We start from the raw sequence: 12636 nt of genomic DNA, 5'->3' as shown, positions 1-12636 counted from the left end.
TAATTCAATTTTAGATTCATCTGTCCAAAGAGCATTGTTCCAGAAGTCCTGGTCTTTATCTACATTCACTCTGGCAAACTTCAGTCTGTCCTTCATGTTCTTCTTAGAAAGCAAAGGTTTCCTCCTTGCACACCGCTCCCATTAAGATTAAACTTATGAAGTCTCTGATTGTAGAGGCATGCTCTTTCAAGTTAACAGTAGCAAGAGCCTGCTCTAGGTCCCGTGATGACATTTTAGTGTTTTTGGAGACTTCTTTTAGCATATTGCAGTCTACTCTCAGGGTGAACTTGCTTAGACAACCAGACCTGGGCATGTTAGCAGTTGTTTTGAATGTCCTCCACTTGTAGACTATTTTCTGGACAGTGGAATGGCTTATTTTATATTCTTTGAGCTCTTTTGAAATCCCTTACCAGACTGATAAGCATTTACAATCTTCTTTCTGAAGGCTTCGGACAGCTCCTTTGATCTCACCATGGTGTTTTCTCTCACTTTAACAGTCAGGGGCACACCAAACTAATTGTGCGATTTAAATAAGGCATGCCTCCTTCAAAACACTGGATAATGATGTTCTATTCATGTGCACCTGATGTGATACACCCGTGTGTGATTTTAGCCATTTTGAGTGGAATAAAATAAGGGGGGTCCCAGAGGTTGCGCTTGACTTTTTCGTTGTCTGTCATTTTGACTGACAGGGTCATAAAAATCTGGTCATAATCTATTTTTACCCGTCACCTAAATTTTTAAAATGTTAATAATGACATATTCAATAGTATTTAGTTTTCATTCATCTTTAATTAATATTCTATCCGAACACGCTTAACAGAGAATCCACACCGCGCCATCACACATCAAGCAGCTGTGCGTTATTAGCGCCTAGCTTGCCTTAAACACGGCTTTTTAGGAAGGGTCGGACTTGACAAGTCATTAAAAAAAAAAAAAAAAAAAAAAAAAAGGGGGGGGGGGGGGTTTGAGGATAAGCCTGAGAATGATCGGTTTTCTCTCTGCTCCATATAAGCAATATTTCAACATTGCTTACACGGCTGAGAGTCGGGGCAAACTGCTCAGATGTGTGTGTGACATGCACGAACAGTGCGTTTATGCTATCAATCCATATACTTTGAATATAAATCCGTACAGGGAAAATTTATGCCTGTTATTTGTGTCCTCTTTTTAATAAGCAAAATATGATATCCCTGGAATGACGGATGACAGCCAGCATGTGTGATTGTATGGTCATTTGTTTTGATGCTTCTGCGCATGCGGGTCGTCTTGCTCAGCGCATGTGTCACCAGTAGGTGAATGGCGAGATAGTGTAAAGCGCTTTGAGCGCCTTGAAAGGTGGAAAAGCGCTATATAAGTATAACACCATTTACCATTTACCATGTCGGACTGCGAATTAGTGCGCAGATATGACAAAAAATCGGATTCGTGCATTAAGACCTGTAGTATGAACGTAGCCATAGGCTTGTTGCTGTTAAAAAGAGGACACAAATAACAGGCATATATAATCCCCGTTTAGGCTTATATTCAAAGTATATGGATCGATAGCATGCACGCACTGTTCGTGCATGTCACACACACATACGGGCAGTTTGCCCCGACTCTCAGCCATGTAAGCAATGTTGAAATATTGCTTATATGGAGCAGAGAGAAAACCGATCATTCTCAGGCTTATCCTCAAACCTATTTTTATTTTTTTATGACTGTTGTCAAATCCGACCCTTCCTAAAAAGCTGTGTTCAAGGCAAGCTAGGCGCTAATAACGCACTGCTGCATCGCTACCGTAGCTACCGTACCGTCTCTCGCTTTTTGATGACGTAATTGCTGCATTAAATCCTATTTGCGGGACTGGACAGTACAGACCGCCGCGACAGTCTGGAAAAATGTGGCCCAGATCGGATTTAGACCACATACGAAAGTGACCCAGATCGGATTTGAAATGGTCCCGTTCTATGCAACTTGTCACGTTCAGACCGTCAAGTTAATGCCTCACACGAGTCGGAAAAACACGAAAAAATCGGATTCATGCATTAAGACCTGTAGTATGAAAGTAGCCTTAGTTCGGACGCTCAGTTGCCTCGACATTTTTCCGAGTAAGGCCAACGACGTCATGCATCAAGAGAGACAATAGCTAATTAATATGTTCACTCGCCACCCTGTGGTCTGGGGTGTGAATTGCAACCTGTCAAAATGACGGATGGACTTCAGTTTTTTCCGTCACCTTTTTAAAAAAAAAACGGTCAACGACGGAAAATATTCGGTTAACGCGACCCCTGGGGTGTCCTAACTTATTCCTCAACAGAAATTGCATTTGTTTAAAATTACATTTTACAGAACGTTATAAAAAAATCTTTTTTTTTCAGTTTTAATTGTTTAGTTCTATTACTAGAATCTCTCAAGATTGTTAACATTGATGTAAAATATCCATATGACCAAATATGTTTGAAAACACATAGGCTTCCATAGGGTGTCCTAATTTGTTGACATGACTGTGTATGTGGATGAGTTAAACACTGCAGGCTGGCCGGCCAAAAAACGGAGGTAAAGAAAGGTAAACTGAACGTGGGGAAAAAGACACCTCGTGTAAGGATGACAATGTCCAAATTACTTTTTGCACATTCATTTGTGAAATTACGATACATTAATTAGTGCATGTGTGTCTGAATTAATAATCAAGGGGACAATGCAGTGACAGCTTTTCGGTTGCTTTTTGGCAGAAAAATAAACAGTCAATGTGACTGGAATATACCTCAGGAGTGGGGGGGGGCCTTTATATTATTTTACGAACATAAATGTCCACACTGACTTGACCAGGACGATTAACAACTATTTTTTCCCCAATTCATGAATCAATAAACATATGAATAAATAAATAAATTATCCTGCTCAGCTGTTACCGAAAGCATGTTGTTGAAAAACTTTGTTCGTATATAAATCTTGAACATCACATGCTCCTTATACAAATAAAACCACACCAATTTGGCTCAAGTGCCATTACCCTTAATTCCATTTATCTACCTGTGTTGTGTGAACATATTGAATTGGAAAGGCGTTGTTTACTACTGTGTAACCAAACAAAAGTATCATACTATCTGAGGCCAAAGCATTACAACCATTCCACCCTCTCGAATGAAGAGATTTAACATTGAGTATGTTGAGATGTTTTTCATTAATCCATCTTAAATGCTCCATTGTTTGACGCCTCTAAAACACTACCAGAAACAATGCGAAATAATTATTGCCAGTTCCAACAGACTTCATCCCTCTTTTTTCCCCCTCATCATTGCTAAAAAAATAAATATATGAATAAAAACGAGGTGTAAGGAATAGGTGAGTATCAGACAATATTCAAAACTCAATATGCTGGATCCTAATGTGTGCCAACAGAGAGAAGCAGAGGTGTACTCAAGAGTATGTCAGGCATCCTTCATTTTCCTGTTACTTCATCCAGTTGTCTGGATTCACTTAAATGTTTCTCAAAAGGCATTAGTGTGAGATGGCACAAGCTTTTTTTTAATAACGTGGCAACTTTAAAATGACTTGGATTTTTGTGTAAATTGTAAGATGCTTAGTTACTGTATGTATGTGTCATATTTGGAACTATGTATAACACATCTGTCTCTAGTTTACATCCTGTATAAACATGTTAACAACCTCTTGTTGTTCTGCAAATCACAGTTGATTACTCGCCTGAGGCAGGAGGTTCAGTCTCTGAAGGAGGAGCTGACCATGCTGACAGGAGAGCAGCGAGATGACCAGCTAACTGTGGAAGAGAAGCAGATGTATGTGTTGATGCTTTTTTGTAAATTAAAAGTGTCCTTGGACCTTTTCTGTTGCACTTCTCTAATTCTGCTATGAACATGAAAAAAAAAAAAAAAAAGTTTTATATTTATGATTTTGTGATTTTTAACTCACATGTTCATTTCGGTTTGATTATTTGGAGTATAAGGTTCTACCCATCTTGCGCAATTGCACGTGGCATGGCATAACCAAACTTCGATTGATCGAAAAACAAACACAAATGTTGCATAACACCAAAATGAAACTGTAATGTTTGTGTCAGTGCTCAATCATGTTTGTGTAAAAAATAAATACTTTAATTCCGCATGGATAGCTACATTGATTCCAGTAGATGCTTCCAAAACATGAGAAACCAATGTTTGGACTATGATCCAAAGATAGTTTATCAACTGACTGGCTCAGTGTCGCTGGAGCACGCATTTAAGTAAATAGTTGTGTTTAACAGACCAAAGTTTAAAAATTAGAAAGACTCTTCAAATATGTATAGATTTTCATTTTAAGTGACTGCTGAGCTGGTGCTGAGACTGATTGATTATAGCATGAAAGTGCAGCAGTTTAAAATTTCTGTCTGTTTGATAAGGTTGGGAGAGTCAGTGAAGACCTTTCTAGATGACCCTGATCCAGATGTGACACTGACTTTGGGACCAGACATGAGAAAAATCCAGCACTGTTTTTACCTTCTGAAGGTAATGACAATACAGGATAATCCCTCGTTTTTCGCGGTTAATGGGGACCAGAAACCGCCACGATAAGTGAAAAACTGCGAAGTAGCGCCCCCCCCCCCCCCCAAATTATTTATTTAAACATTTTTCCCAAAGTATAATTAAATCTTTTATGCATATATTTTTTAATAAATGGTTTTTAACCCTTTAAGGTCTGGGCCTATTTTGTCTGATTTTGCATGCCTTTGAAGTTGCCTTTATATTTCAAAGAAAGAATTGTTTACGATGGCCTGGTTTGGTCCCTTTTTTTGTGACACCTTGAACTTCATCTCCAAACTGTTGTTTCCGTCACTGACCAATTATAAATCATCATTTTGGGCCCAAAAAGACCAAAAATTCCACAATCGTTTTGTCAAAATTTTTAATTTTGATGTCCAATTGACAACCAAACATGCGTAACGAACCGTTTTGAAACTTTGTAATATTTATTCAACATGTTAGGATGAACATTCAACCAAAAAAATTTAGAATAAATAGTCTTATATTTGACAATTCAACATAAACAACAGGTATAGCATAGGCGTTTTTTGCCTTTATACATGCTCTAGTCAAAACAGGTTATATACAGCAGACCGAACAGTGAAAAAATATATACCATCTAACACAAAAAGTGTTTAGAGGCCATCTCTTTATGAGTTTAGGTATTGCGGCCCATCACCTGATGAAAACTATGTACACACAATCAAGCTTCTTGAACACACATTTATATACACAAATTGAGAAGACTGATTGTGGGAAAAAATGTATATATATATATATATAACATTGGGGGAAAAAAAGTATTTTCAAAAATATTTACAATAAACAAGTTAAATTTTTTTCAGGCATGCCACTCCGAAAAGCAGTTTCGTCCTGGAATTCGAAACAGGGCGACATCACACAGCCCACACTTCCATGGGGTGTTGGTCCTCTTTCCACCCTTCCATTTTCATTTCACTTTACTTTCATTGTCACTATAAATGTACATGAAAAAAAGTCGGTATTTATGAAAATAATAAAGTATAAAATAAAAATATATACAGCAATAAATAATAATGGAAATCTATATGTATGACAATAGAAAGAATACCATAGCTGAATATGTGCTACATCCCTAATCTTCATATAGAAAGAAGATCACCACAATTATAAATTCCTGCCTTGGATACACACAGTTCACGTACGACTTTGATTTGATATGCACATTTTATTATTATATACACAAACACACACTTATATTGCATCAAAATTAACTTTGTCATGCAATATCAAAAGAAACTTTCAAAAGAAACTTTTTCCAGCCTAAAAAAAAAAAAGTGAGTTTGCTTACCTCTGCTCGTCGATGGCGTCACCCACGTGTTCAAATACGTCACTATCTTCACTCGAGGACTCTTCCGAAGAAGACGATGATGACGAATTTGGACCATCCTCTTCCTCAAGTTGATCAAAAAGCACAATCGCTTGCGCTAAATTTAGTTTTCCGTTCATTCTCAAAGTCACACAAAGTCGCTGCTCGATCCAAACGGCCGTCGGCTCGCCACCTCGCTGCTTCAGAACACTCCTCCCTCTCGTTCGGTGGAACCTCGCATGGCAGTTATATTTATTTAAAAAACGCATTTTGTGCTTCCACTGTGACTTCGAAAGGGTTCGTTTGATTTGTGTTTTTTTCATGGAGCTTCCGTTTTGAAAAAGGACAAGAAATGATGGAAATATAGACACAAACAAATGATCCATGCAGCGTTTTAATGTTTTTTTGAGAGGACAATAAAACTATAAAACTTAAATGACAATATCTCACGTTTTAATTGGTCGATTGACTTCAAATAATAACGAGAGTAAACCGCAACTTCCGCACTTTAAAACGAGACCAACCAACGGCATGTGGGTGACGTATTTAAAACGTGAGGGCGCTTCAAAGACGACGTGCGCTGAGGACGCGCCGGCGCGTCCTTCGACTCTCAAGGGTTAAACACTTCAAATGTAATAATTATGATAAGTTTTAAACTGAATTATTTTTAAGTACAAAAATGCTTGTCTTTATTGAATGCTTCATTGAGTGAGTCCACTCAGATCCTCTCAAACTGCTTACTTACACACAATGAGTTGCCACAGCAACTGTTTAACAAGTTAAACGATGATTGACATATGTGGCGCTTTGAAGTTTCGGCTTTCAAGCGTCTCTGGTAAGATCAAACCTTAACGTCTGTCAATCATCGTTAACTTTAATAAGTAACTTGAGTGCACTGCCTGACCAAGAAAAGCGGCAGGAGCAAGAGTGAAAGACTACGTGATTGTATAGGGACAGCTCAATAAAATACTGCATTTATTTAGGAAAAAAAAAAATCGAGATGGACTGAGGTCACGAAGTAGCAAGAGATCACTGTATTAACAGTATTCCTTGACTTGTCATTACTGTATATCTGTCATATGTATGTATATGGGAATTGATTTTTAAATTAGGTGATTTTGTTTAACTTTATGATTAACGTGTATTCTATGTTTGTGTATTATATTCCCATTAAAGTTAACCTCAATAAAGTTTACATGTAATTGACAGGTATCTTCCTTACCGCTATACGTTATCTAATTAGATGCAAGATCTTGTGTTAACATTCACCTGTTTTGTGTGCATGTGTGTGGGGTGGGGGTGCCCATGCGTGTTGTGTTTGTGTGTGTGTTTGAGAGAATGGTGAGAGAATGAACAAAGAACTTCGGTTCTGTAGTAAGTAGCCTATACCTTTAAATGAAGTAGAAAACATTTCATTTAAAATGTTCTGCCTTTTTCCAAAACAAACAATAAAACTTGTCGTATTAGAAGATTTGTTATGTTTTGTGGGAGTATTGCTTACTCATGCTTAACTGGTGAAAATTGTTGCTATGTTGCTCTGCATGATGGAAACTTTTTCCTCAAACACTCCTTTGCTGTGTTGTCAAATGCTGCAAAGTTTCCTTAATGTGCTTCCTCTTCAATGTTTATAGCAAGGCTATCCCCTCAAGGTTTCATAAATGTGTGCTTTGTTTTGCCTCGGGTTGACAGATGATGATTCTGGGCAATAGAAGTGGAAACTGCAGTAATCGTGATATACAGGAGTCACCAACAGCCTTACTGGAGGAGAAAGACATTCAAGAGCCCCACTGTGCAGAGGAAGTGAACAAACTTAAAGAGTTGCTGGTTCAGCGTGATAATGAAATCCGTATCCTTTAACATGTTGCTCATAGCAATTTTTTAATGTATGTATGTAATTCTGTTCCTGGAATGACAAGTGGTCAATTTTGTTTCCAAAATTTTGGGTGACTGTAAATATCTCCACACACATATATGAAGCCCCAAATTTGGCAGTTTTGCTCTGTGCCAAGCTAGACTTACCGACTGAAGTTTGGCATTAGTTCATTTAATGAATGTGGCTGTTTAAATTGTCTGTTACCACACCGGCCAAGTGTAGTTGTCTATTTCCACATAGAGATATCTCCACACAAGATGTGAGCACACCACCTTTTAAAGTGTACCATGGATAGAAAGACATGTAGTTCTCAAAAGATGAATGTTAGTACGAATTATAATAATGTGATATTAAAACCCTTCTTAATGTTTTCGTTTTAATAAAATTTGTAAAATTATTTTAACTGGTAGGTCGCCACTGATGTTGGCGTCGCACGGCGGTGATGTCACATGGCCACGCTGCCTGACCTCCACACTGTCACTCTTTAACTACATTAATATGTCATCGGTTCTGCCCTTCCAATTTGAACCCGAGTGGAACATTAATGAGAAAGACAGCAAAAGCAAAATGAACAGGGAAAACGGGATGAGACGAGCAGCCAACTTATTCCAATATTATTATGGAGATAATTAGCATCCAGAGCTGCCGTGCGCTTTGCACATGATTAGGGTATACAGTGAAACACAGCAGTTTGATTCTGTTAGCCCGGGGCAGTGCATCACAACACAAGAAAACGTTTGCCTCTTACCTTATTTTTGTCACGTAAAAGCAGATGTCCAAAGCTTGGTTGCTGGCTAGTCGTATCATTGTGCACATTGAGATCTAAGAGGTAGAGAAAGGCGATTGGACAAAGGCTTTCATAGCTCGGACCGTGCCTTTTATTGGCATAAGCTTCGGCAACTCCTTCACAACAAACATAAGTGTCATATAATGAAAATACAACAAAAATAATATATCAAAAAAATAAGTTCACAAAAAGAAAAGTGCTTCAATTTTTATTAATGAGGCCCTATTTTCACACAGTTAAACAACATCAATGCAAAGAGAACTGTCATTTACAAATTCACAATCAAAACAGATATGCAAAATACACATGAAACTTACACAGACTTTGGTCAAACTCTATTTAAACATTTTAGCAACTCGTTTAGCACAACAAATACACTGGGTGGCAATATTCAGTCACATTATACAAATTCCTATCCTGGGAGCCATGATCAGGAGTCTTGTTTGTTGTGAAAACAACACTCAAATGAACATAAGCCACAATGGACCTGCACAGGAAACTACAGCGTCTGTTGATGGCCAAAATGCACTCATTGGCTTGATCCCTTATCACCGTATTGGCCCGAATATAAGACGATGTTTTTTGCATTGAAATAAGACTGAAAAAGTGGGAGTCGTCTTATATTCGGGGTCTAGACAGTATACCCATTCATGACGCTAGATGGCGCCAGATATCATTGAAGCGAATGCTGAACTTGAGGAGTAATGTTCTGTCATGACAGATCACAGCTACTCTGAAGTTTAACCAGTTTGCAATATTTTATTGCAATGTTTTTCCTTATTCAGATTTGTTTCAAGACTACAGTTACGGTTAGACCTCAATTTGATGGTTAATGCAGTTATTGCAATTTTGTTGTTTTATCATAATAGATTGGTTTATTTACATTTCAAAAACCAGAAGCCATTCATTTACTGAAGTGATTGCACTTTAGTTTACATATTTAAATGTTCAGATATTAAGATTTGAATGAGGCAAAATAGCATACTTTTTCTCTCAAATATATTGTTATAATCATTTGTTTCAGATGTACTGTAATTATTTTCTGTATAAAAATTAATTTTGTGTTCAAAAAGTCTTTTTTTCCAAACTTGAGTCTTGAAAAAGAGGGGGTCGTCTTATAATCAGGTCCATCTTATATTCTGGCCAATACGGTAATTTGAAACTAGCAATTGACGCCTTGCAGTGTATTTAAATCACTATCTAACATAGTTAAAGAGTGACACTGTGAAGTACCCAGCGTCAACAACAATGGCGAGCTACTAGTTTATTTTTTTATTTAAAATTTTACAAATTTTATCAAAACGGAAACATTAAGAGGGATTTTAAGATCAGATCATTATAACTCGTACTGACATTTATCTTTTAAGAACTACATGTCTTTCTATCTGTGGTACCCTTAAAAATGATGTTGGATGCCACTGTCATTATCTGTGATGGATCTATTCTATATCAGCACAAACAGTCCTCTTTCAAATGCACCTGCCTGAGCACAGCCTGTCTAAAATCCAACCTTGCATAGTGCAACTACATGCCAGTATATATTTGTGCTAGACACAAAAATAGTGCCCTCAATCTCAATTATCTCTAAAAGCAAGTGCCTCTAAGTGACAAGAACCACGAGGACTTTGTCTTATTTGATGGTCATGATGTGGTCCATTTAAAATTGGAGCAACTTGTGGCCAGTAAGATTAGTGTTGTGTCACGCCACTGTGGTTTAATGGAATGTTCTATATTTCCTATGTCTGCTTTATTGACCATCTTAATAGAAAGTGACATGAAAGATGGAGCAGGGAGATTGAATGAGCATAATAAGATATGTATGACCACAATATTTGTGCTGAATGGCTTATGAGTGAGTCCACTGATCCAATCTGGAGGCCCACCGAGAAATATTTTCACCCTATACTTCAAGCTTATGTCTGTGTTTAGCATAAATGAAGTTATCAGATGCCAGACATCTCCATGATGGAAAAATCTGGGGTATCAGTTGAATAATATCTATCGAAACCCAGAGATGTTAGCCAGCCACATTAGGTTAAACATATTTAAAACTTGGCAGCTTTACAATTAGAGCATAATCACTATCATTAAAGAATATAATGGATACAGTTTTCTCGTGCTCTTGTTCCCACTATCATTCCTTTTGTTTTGTCAGACAGCAAAGCAAATTACGTTCTTCTGAGCCTTCATTTACCATCTGAAGTAATGCCATTTGCACCTATTACTGAACATTCTAAATGTTCCGCTGACCACCACAATTTTTTGTGAAACATCTGCTAATGACAATACCATGCATGAGGAACATAAAAATGTATTATTATGGAATGTGCTTTGGTCATTAAATGTACATTACTGTATATCAAGTTAATGTGGGACATATACCAGAAGTGCTATCTAATTTTAATGTTGCTCCAATGTTTTATTCATAAAATTCTATACATAGTATTTAGGATGTATGATCAATAGTAAATAATTGAAGGTTTTAAATCACAGGCAAGCTTTTGCATTACTATCTGCTAAATCAGTATTTTTACATTTGTATAGTGCCATGGCACATATTGCACATCAATAAGCACAGGCACACAACCAAACAGTTCAGTACTGAAATAATAATAAAATAATCTTAATTGTCCCACATTTTTTTGTTGAACAAGGCAACAGGTCAATATGCAGGTTGATTATTTTACTGTATCTTCTGCTACTGTGCATATCGAAAGAGCATTCCATTGTCTGCTTGAGTCATTGGGCTTCATTTTCATATCCAACGCAAATCTAGACTTGCAAGTTGTTGTGCAGAGTGAGTGAAGCTTCTTTGCTTCAAGAAGCTTCATTTGGCTATCACTGCTCCCTTAGGGGAGACAGTCAATCTCTGCTGTCAACACTGTGTCGTCCATCATGCCCCCTAGCCTGCATTGCAGCTCTGCAAATATAAAAACAAATCAAAATTAATGTTCTGCGCTAATTATTTCTTCAGTTACTCTTCCAGTTGTTTCATTAATTGCCAGTTATGGAATTTGGTAACACTTTATTTGACAGTGGCGCCATAAGATTGTTATGAAACCATCATAATTATGACATGACACTGCCATGAAAATTAATGGATTATTTTGAAAGACATCATTCTGTGTTATCAGGCAAATTTATCTCATTTTTGAAATGATGTAAAAGATCCGAGCTGGACATAAAAGGAGTTATTGACATAAGTTGAGGGTGACACTTAATAACATCTGTCATAAGCATTCATTAATGCCCTTGATAATGTCATGTCATAATTCTTATGGTCTTATGGCAGTCTTATGACGCCGCTGTCAAATAAAGTATTACCTATTAACTCAAATAAATCAACAAAAAAGCCACACTGGACTATAAGCCGCAGGATTCAAAATAAGGGAAAAAGTTATCGTCCGAAACTCCGGTTACACGAGGTGTTGATAATTCAATGGACGCGTACATGGACAGGGCATAGTAAATTTAGTAAGCGTGTACAGGCTGGTGAATTTGATATAGAGCATTTTGCACTGCTTTGGATGTGATCATTTGCCGCTCCTTTCTTAGTCAATGAGCAGTCATGTTCATATTCCCTTTCAAATGTCAGTTGGCATTGGCTGGTAAACATTTAGTAGAGTATTTCCTTCTTTTCAACAATACAATTTACAAATTGTCCCTTCTTTCAAAAGTTAGGGGGGAAATCACTAGATGTGGAAGATGCAATCGTTTCTTGTGTGTACCAAAAAACAGGCATGGTATAGTAGTCAAATCGGGAGGTAGGACTGCATTTGCAGTACAAAGAGGGGATAAATGTATCCCAAACGCAGGGAGGCATATGGAAAAGTGAAACTCATTGCAGATAAAGTGTTAACAGAATCACACTGGTAATTCTTCTGTTTCAGCCTCCTTTAGTAGCCAGCCTGCTTCCTGTATGTCTGTTTATGTCATACTCACGCAAGTAAACCCAGACTCACAAGGATTTCGACACTTGGACTCAAATAGACAAACACATACAATCTCATCAGTAAAGAAGATTTTGTGGAATCTTGGCAAAGTCCTTGCAGGCTTCCTGGCACCCCTTCTCTCCACTGATTCATCCCAGACCATGACATCTCCCTGAGTCTGTGATGTCTGACAG

At 37.5% G+C, this 12636-nt stretch overlaps 1 protein-coding gene across 8 annotated transcripts in view; it reads left to right on the top strand.

The window, feature by feature from the left end:
- Positions 1 to 12636, top strand: part of kif6 (kinesin family member 6) — a 76158-nt gene that overhangs the window by 24448 nt on the left and 39074 nt on the right. For all 8 annotated transcript variants that reach the window (XR_009067206.1, XM_057860183.1, XM_057860182.1 and 5 more), the window contains 3 exons: positions 3679 to 3782; positions 4382 to 4487; positions 7540 to 7696. Coding sequence is in view for 7 of the 8 variants with exons in the window: in XM_057860183.1 (XP_057716166.1) it covers positions 3679 to 3782; positions 4382 to 4487; positions 7540 to 7696 (367 nt within the window). In the remaining variant the exon portion in view is untranslated. The remainder of the gene's footprint in view (positions 1 to 3678; positions 3783 to 4381; positions 4488 to 7539; positions 7697 to 12636) is intronic.

The sequence above is a fragment of the Corythoichthys intestinalis genome, chromosome 15, assembly GCF_030265065.1.
Source record: "Corythoichthys intestinalis isolate RoL2023-P3 chromosome 15, ASM3026506v1, whole genome shotgun sequence".
Classification (NCBI taxonomy): Eukaryota; Metazoa; Chordata; class Actinopteri; order Syngnathiformes; family Syngnathidae; genus Corythoichthys; species Corythoichthys intestinalis.
Note: the sequence above shows the minus strand (reverse complement) of the source record. Positions and strands in the feature narration are given on the sequence as shown.